This window comes from Penaeus monodon, chromosome 11 (genome assembly GCF_015228065.2).
Source record: "Penaeus monodon isolate SGIC_2016 chromosome 11, NSTDA_Pmon_1, whole genome shotgun sequence".
Lineage (NCBI taxonomy): Eukaryota > Metazoa > Arthropoda > Malacostraca > Decapoda > Penaeidae > Penaeus > Penaeus monodon.
Window position 1 is genome coordinate 1,093,994 of NC_051396.1, and position 8,596 is coordinate 1,102,589.

Below are 8,596 nucleotides of genomic sequence, written 5' to 3' on the forward strand. Positions count from 1 at the left end.
TGATAAGGAGGAGGAGGAGGAGGAGGAGAGGAGGAGGAGGAAGAGAAGGAGAGGATGAAGAGGAGAGGAGGAGGAGGAGGAGGAGGAGGAGGAGAAAGAGGGATGAGGAAGAGGAGGAGGAGGAGGAGGAAGAGGAGGATGAGGAGGAAGAGGAGATGAGGATGAGTTAGCAAGAGGAGGAGGTAGAGGAATAGTAGTAGGAAGAGGAGGATTAGGAGGATATGAGGATTAGGATTAGAGGTAATAATGATGTGATTATAATGATAAGGATTAATATTAAAGTAAGAATAGTAGTATAAATATTTAGGTAGTAAATAGATGAGTATTAGGGGTATGAAGAAGGAGGAGAGGAGTGAAGGAGGAGGATGAAAAGGAGGAAGGAGGTTGAAGAAGAGGAGAGTAGGAGGAAGAATGATTATTGGAGTAAGAATAAGAAGAAGAGAGTATATGAAAGGAGGATTAAGATGAGGAGTAGTTATTATTAAAGAGAAGAGGATTGAGGAGTGAGGGAGGAAGAGTAGCGCAGTAGGAAGGAAAATAAGAGAATGAGTAGGAGGAGGAAGAGTGAGGAGAAGAGGAGGATTATGGAGGAGTCAGTGATGAGGAGTATGATTAGTAGGAGTAGGAGGAATAGTATTAAAGAAATAGAATAAAAATGATAAATATTCATTAGGAAGAGGAGTATGATTATAATGATTAGTTAGAATAGGAGGATGAGGTATGAAGATTAGGAGGAGTAGGAAGGAGTAAGATGAGGAGGAGGGGATTAGGAATAGGGATGAAGAGGAGGATGAGGATGAGGAGGAGTAGTGATGAGGAGGATTATGAGGAGGATGCTGAGTATGAGATGATGATGAGGAGGAGAATATTATGAAGAGGATAGACGAGGATGAGGATTAGGTAAGAGGAGGATGATGAAAGGAGGTGAGAATAGTAGTGAGGAGGATAAGAGTATATAGAGGGGATGATTGAAGATGACATTAGGATTAGTATAGTATAATTAAGGAAGAGGAGGTAGTAGGAGGTGATGAGTTGGATGGAGGATGAAGAGTATGTTAGGATGATGTGAGGAGGAGGAGGGAGGGGAGGAGAAGAGGGAGGAATGAGTATGATTAGAGGAGGAAGAGGAGGAAGAGGAGGATGAGGAGTGAATAGGATGAAGATGAGGATAGTAAGAATGATGAAGAAAGAGAGGAGGAGGAGGGAGAGTGATTGAGTAGGGGGATAATGATAGAAAGGAAGGTTGAGTAGGAGGACAATAGTGATGAGAGGAAAAGGAGAAGGAATAGGAGAGAAGGCGGATAGGAGAAGGAGGATGAAGGAGGAAGAGAAGGAGAGGAAGGAGGAGGAGGAGGAAGAGAGTAGGAGTAGATACTACTAATGGTGAGGATTGGGGAAAAAAAGGGGGAAAGGGAAGATGATGATGAGGAATTATGAGTAGGATAAGGAAGAGGTATAAGATTATGAGGATTGAGGAGGAAGAGTAGGTAATGAGGAGGAGATTAGGAAGAGGAGGCGGGGAGTAGGAAGAATGATGATTAGGTGATAAGTATTATTATGAAGAGGAGGAATAGTTAGGAATTGTGATTATAATTGTATTATTATTATATATATGATTAGAAGGATGAGGAGGTAAGAGTAAGAGGAAGAGTTAAGTAGAGGATAGGATGAGTAGAAAGAGGAGGATGTAGTATTATGTTAAATTATTAGGAGTAATGAATGAGGATAAGTATGAGTAGAATAGGATAGAAGATGAAAGTGAGGAGATATGAGAGGAGGAGGAGGAGGAGGAGGAGAGGAAAGATGATGAGTAGGAGAAGGAGGGAGATGAGGAATGAGTACAGGAAGAAGAAAGAGGAGGTATGAGTAGTAAAGGTTAGGTAGAGGAGGAGGAAGAGGAGAAAGTAATGAGGAAGAGGAGGATGAGGGAACGGATTAGGAATAGTAATAGTATAATAATAGTGGAGTAGATGAGTAGTAGGTGGAGGAGGATGAAGATGAGGAGTAGGAAGAGAGGAGGAAGATGATTAGTTGAGTAGAGAAGGCGGAGGAGTATGGAAGTGGAGGAGGAGTAGGAGGATGAGTAAGGAAAATTATAAATAGGAGGAGTAATAAGAAGTATGATTAGAAGGAGGATGAGGAAGAAATAAGAGTGAGAGGAGGAGGAGGAGGAGGTGGAGGAGGATGCGAAATGGAGGAATAGAGAAGGAGGAGGAGAGAAATATGACGAAGAGGGGAGGAGGAGGAGAGGATGAAGAATGATTGAATGAAGAGGTGATGAGAAGAAGGAGGAAGAACAGAAAGAAGTAGGAGGAAGAAGTAGTATAGGATTATAGTGAGTAGGAAGATAGGTAGGAGGAGGAGTAATGAAGTAGGGAGGGTATTAGGAGGAGTGATGAGGATATATAGGATGAGGATTATGATAAGTAGTGAGAGGAGCAGGGGGAGGACAAAGTGTTATAAGTTTGAACTGAAGAGGAAGAGACATAATAGTAGGAGGGGAGGCAAGAAGGATAAGAAGTATAGGAAGAAAATGATAGAATAGAAGAGAATATAGCATAAAGAGAGAAAAATATGAAGAAAAATGCTTCAGAGAAGAGTAAAACGAAGTAGAGGAAAGGAGAGGAGAAAGAAGACAAAAAAGGAAAGAATTAGAAGGAAGACAGAAAAGGAGGAAGCAAGGGAACCAGGAAGCTAGGAGAGTAGGGTTGGTGGGGGTGGGCATTGAGCACAAGGATTACGCGAACTGTAATGAGCGTGGCGTGGCGTGCGACCTGCAATCAGCCTGCTGCTGTTAATTGACCGAGTCTCGATATTTACGACGAGCGACAGGAATGAAGTTATGGCGCACACCCCACGGCAGCGGTGACGGCAAATAGGACAGCAATACAATAACAGTAGCAGCAGCAGTAACTTTGAGAACCGTAGTAGCACTAGCAACAGTGATAACAACATTCGGAAGGTGGTGGCAGGAAAAGTTTGAAGATGAGGCAATAAGTGCAAAGGAAAGGGTGTTGATGTGTTGAGAACATATTGTGGGAGCTGCAAATGAAGCTTTGCAAAATGTTAAGTTATGGAAAATCATATTGTACAAGCACACACACACACACACACATAAACACACACACACAAGCATACACACACACACATAGACAGAGAGGTAGATAGATAGATAGATATATAGATTGATATATAGATTGATAGAGAGATAGATAGATAGATAGATAGAGATAGATAGATAGATAGATAGATAGATAGATAGATAGATAGAGAGAGAGAGAGAGAGAGAGAGAGAGAGAGAGGCAAACAGACAGACAGACAGAAAAAGAGAGAGAGATATGCTTTATCATGTTGTTATAATCCTTCCCACACTATTCTGGAAGGAGGCGAGCTATTAGTATCTTGGTATCGTGTGCTCAAGAAAGGAAATAAAATGTATATGTAAACACACACACACACACACACACACACACACACACACACACACACACACACACACACACACATACACACACGCACACACACACGCACATACACACGCAAACACACAGACACACACATGTCCCATTACTTTTCACCACCTTTTATTCTTTCATTTCTCTCCTCTGTCTACCCTTCTTCGCACAAACATGGTGGGTAATTACTGCAAGATTCAACTCTGAGCTTACTGTCTCTTACTCTCTCTTTATTGCGATTTATGCCGTGGGCCTTTTTTGCATCTACATCTCACTTGCTGTCTTTTCAGGACTTTGGCGTGTGATTAGTTTTGAACAGTAATGTCTACAAAAATGCCGTCTACAAAACAGGCATCGAAGTATAATGGCCATTCAGAAACCGTATTTTATGCCTCTGTGTCCGCCAGGAAGCAGTCGACATATATATATATATATATATATGTATATATATATATATATATATATATATACATATAGATATACATATATATAATATCTATATATATATCTATATATATCTATATATATATATATATATATAATTTTATATACATATACATATATATGTGTGTATATAAATATGTACAAGCCGAGGAAGAAGACAGACAAGAAAAGGTCAATAGTTTTGAAATGTGTTGTTACAGACGATGTGTTGTTACTATGTATCACAACATGAAAACTACAAGTATCATGCTGTGACCTCGGCGGTTCAGACATGAACCTACCGTATAAGATATATATATATACATATATATCATCATCAATAACGGTATGCTTATGTTTGAGCAGCCGTGGACCTCTCCACCATCCTTCGCCACTCAACTCGATCTTGCGCTTTTCTTTCCACTTGTACCATCGACAGCCCGCAAATATCTTTGATGTTGTCGCTCAGTCTTGTCTTCGGTTTGCCTCTTCCTCTGTTTCCTATCACCATCCCTGTTAGCAAGTTTTTCTCAATACTTTTACTTCTCATCACATGACCAAAACTTTATTTTCCTCCTGTCAAGATGTCCAACAGCCGGTCTTTACAATTTATTTTTCTCAGCACTTCATCATTCGTTTTCTTTTCTGTCCAGTTAATACATAGTACTCGTCTGTAACACATTTCAAAACTATTGACCTTTTCTTGTCTGTCTTCTTCAGCACCCAACACTCAGAATCACATGATGCAATTGGGAAAACTAATGAGTTCAATAACCTCAGCTTTGTCCGTAAGGTAATGCTTCGGTCTTTCCAGATGTTATTGAGAGCAACTGTGGCATTTTTGGTAATGGTAATTCTTCTCTTTATCTCCGGTGAATTATCATATGTATTAGTTAAAACAGCTCCAAGATAAGTGAACTCCTTCACATTTTCCACAACCACTCCATTGATTGTAACATGTTCATCATCGTTCATTGCCGGTTATCTTCGAATCTTCATGATCTTAGTTTTCTTGGCATTAAGAAACTAACCAGCCTTTTCGCTTGCTTCTCTAACTTTATCTAGTAGTTGTTGTAGTTCAATGATACTGATGGCAATTAAAACTATATCATCGGAGTATCTTTGATTTGATATTTTGTATCCTTCAACATCTACAGTTCCTTCAAAATTCTCTAGAGCACCTCTCATAATTGCTTCAGAATATATATTAAAAAAGTGTGGAGACATATACACACACACACACACACACACACACACACACACACACACACACACACACACACACACACACACATATATATATATATATATATATATATATATATATATATATATATATATATATATATATATATGGGGACAGTAATGACACCTCCTTCTTCTCCTCCTTCACTGCACTCCTCCTTCTTCTCCTCCTTCACTGCACTCCTCCTTCGTCTACCCAGGTGTTATGCCTCCAAAGGCGTTTGTCCCGTTGGCAAAGAGCCCGTGAAACTCAGTTGGTTATTACGACATTTCATTATGCTTCATGCACGCTGCAGATGGTATAAATACCCAATGCGTTCAGATACAAACGCATTTGGAAGAGAGCCAAGATCATATGGAGCACACACACACACCGAAGCACACCAAGATCGGTGTTCACGTAATTTGCACCGTTTCCAGACGAGGTCACCGTTAGCATTTAGCTTCTTTACAGCCGCGGTCCCTGTTCTGTGCACTGCCTGGACTCACGTGCTCCGAGGCGCCGCTGCAATCCCTTGCCGTCCCTCATCCCCTTGTGCCTCTCCCCTCTTCCCTTTCCGCCTTGAGGACGGTCAGGAAGCTCGTTGCATGAACTTCACTAGACAAAAATCGTGTCGTGCTCCTTCGCAGATCGGGGACACGTCCGTTCACGGGATAATGCAGGAGCGGAGGAGTTATCAGACCGAAGTAACTGAAAAAGATGTTCCCCTTTCTCTTGACGAACGCACTTCAAATAAAATAAATGAGCTTAGGTGATTTCACTGCCTCTTCGATGCTTTTTTAATCCCAGCCTTACTATAGAAATATATATTTTTAATGAAGATACCATTTATAAATGACTGCTGGAATGCTTAACTGAATATCCTCACACACACACACACACACACACACACACACACACACACACACACACACACACACACACACACACACACACACACACACACACACACACACACACACACACATACACACTAAGACACACACGGCAGGTCAGCCTCCCCCCTCCCCTTCTTAATGTTTCAGTGCTTGGGGTCGAGCGCATGCACACCTACGCCCCCATTCCGGAAGGGGAGGAGAGCGCCTGCCGCCCTCGGGCCTCTGGGAGCGAGCCGTCCCCTGCGCCAATCACGCTCGCTGCAATTAGGCCTCAGCTCCTTCCGCGCTTTCGCTCCCAACGCGACGTCTCAGCGCCTGTCCGGAACTCATCAGCGCCTCGCCTCGCCGTCGCCATGGCGCTCCCAAGGCCGATGGCACATTGATTAGCTTCTGTCATCCCATCGTATCGGTTTTGCATAAGGAGGCGGCAAGGAGGACGCGCGCTCGAGAAGCAGGACATCAAATCAGGATGTCATGATTAGTCCAGATTTCACTCGAGCAACGTGTCTGACAGCAGCTGATCTCAGGCCAAGGTGGTGCGAGGCTGTTGCAAGCGTACACTTTATGCAGGTTTCCATACATGTATATATATATATATATATATATATATATATATATATATATATATATATATATATATATATATATATATATATATATATATATATATATATATATATATTTGTCTGGTAAGACAATAAACTGCACCTGGGGTTCCCTTGAACAAGGATAGCACCTATTAGCTCTATACCAGGGTTGCGGTGAACTGTCGAAGCAGGGCAGTGGATATCTGATGAAAAACCTTCAGTTCTACTGATTACTGGTTTCACCAAATAATATGTTGGCTATTAAGTGATAATGTTTAAAGCGGCAGAGATAGTTCCTCCTAGTTAGTTGGAGACTGCGAGTTGAGAAAGAGCCTGGGGGATTCCACTCAACTTTCATTTTCTCCTGTGTGTGTGTGTGTGTGTGTGTGTGTGTGTGTGTGTGTGTGTGTGTGTGTATGTATATAGTTTGATGCATTTTAAATGAGTTTTTATTCAAACCTTTAAGATCAATATGACTAACAATGAAAAGCATAATTTTATAGAACCAAGAAAAAAGAAAGTGAACTCAGTAAAATCTAGAATTCCTATAACAGTCAGAAAAATATAGAATAATAGAAATATGATGAACGACGTAACACTAAACCTTAAAAAGGAAAGGAACAGCAGAGTATATTCAGGTCTCTGTGGCTGTCAGAGAAGGCGCTGCAGAAGGGCGCTCAGTCCCTCAGTCCCAAGGCGTTGGTCATGGTCAGGCTCTGAGGTCATGGCTAGGATCTCCCTACGCTCCTTTGGGATTTTGTGCATGGCCTCCATCAGGTAGGCGATGGTGGAGCCAAGCCCTGGCATGTCGCACTTGAGGCTGAGTTCGTCTCCCGAGTAGTAGCATCTGCAGTACCATTCCTTGGGGCGTAGGGTCTTCCTCGGCTTGTGCTTGCCACCGAAGGGCCCGTGCGAGGCCGAAGTCAATCACATGCAACCGTCTGAGGTCGTCCTTCGTCGTCCATCTGCACGACGACGTTATCGGGCTTCAAGTCGCAGTGGACGACGCCCTTCTGGTGCAGCTCCCGGACGGCTTGGGTCAGTTGGAGGGCGATCGTCAGGAGATCCCGCTCCTCACGGAAAAGCAGCTTCTGCACGATGTCTATAAGGTCCGTCGCGCCACAGAACGTCATGACGAGAGCCGGGCGTTCCGGGCAGAAGGCCAGGACTCGCGGGGCTCCTCCAGCGCCCGCGACTTGCTCCATCATCGCGCGCTCGTTCTCGAAACTGGGGAGGACCTTCTTCGCCAGCCCGATCTTGAGCGCGCACTGCTGGCCGTCGTAGACGACGAGGTCGACGTAGCCAAAGGCGCCCTCTCCTAGGAAGGAGATCTTATCGAGCTCCAGCGCGTCCACGTCGCTCGGGGAAATCTGCGCTGCTGACTCCGCCATCGCTTGCTTGCGGTTTGCTCGGCCGGAGGCGAGGCGGGGGGGGACTCCGTGTAAAGAAGGCGTGTGTGTTTGTGTACATGTGTGTGTGTGTGTGCGTGTATGTGCACATGTGTGTGTGTGTGTGTGTGTGTGTGTGTGTGTGGTTGTGTGTGGTGTGTGTGTGTGAGTGTGTGTGTGTGTGTGTGTTAGTGTGTGTGTGTGTGTGTGAGTGTGTATGTGTGTGTGTGTTTGTGTGTGTGTTTGTGTGTGTGTGTTGTGTGTGTGTGTGTGTGTGTGGGTGTGTGTTGTGTGTGTGTGTGGGTGTGGGTGTGTGGGGTGGATGTGTGTGGGGGTGTGTGTGGATGTGTGTGGGTTGTGTGTGTTTTTTGTGTGTGTGTGTTTTTTGTGTGTGGGTGTGTGTGGTGTTGTTGTGTGTGTTGTGTTGTGTTGTGTGTGTGTGGTGTGTGTGGGTGGGTGGGTTTTGTGTGGTGGTGTGTTTTGTGTGTGGTGGGTGGGTGGTGTGGGGGTGTGTGTGTGGTGTGTTTGGGGGGGTTGGTGTGTGGGGGGGGGTGTGTTGGTGGGTGGGGTGTGTGTTTTGGGGTGGTGGGTGGGGGTTTTGTGGGGGTGGTGGTTTGTG

At 44.0% G+C, this 8,596-nt stretch overlaps 1 protein-coding gene across 1 annotated transcript; it reads right to left on the reverse strand.

The window, feature by feature from the left end:
- Nucleotides 1–7,240: 7,240 nt before the first annotated feature.
- Nucleotides 7,241–7,980, reverse strand: LOC119579101 (calcium/calmodulin-dependent protein kinase type 1D-like). Its single transcript, XM_037926839.1, has 2 exons — nt 7,528–7,980; nt 7,241–7,450 (listed from the first exon to the last, which is right to left on the reverse strand). Exons 1-2 carry the CDS (start codon nt 7,978–7,980, stop codon nt 7,241–7,243), a joined length of 663 nt encoding a protein of 220 aa, XP_037782767.1.
- Nucleotides 7,981–8,596: the final 616 nt, after the last annotated feature.

Coding starts and splice junctions, on each gene's coding strand:
- LOC119579101 (XM_037926839.1), bottom strand. CDS start 7,980: ATGGCGGAGTCAGCAGCGCAGATTTCCCCGAGCGACGTGGACGCGCTG. Junction 7,451..7,527: donor ACGAAGGACGACCTCAGACG/GTTGCATGTGAT, acceptor CTACGCCCCAAG/GAATGGTACTGCAGATGCTA.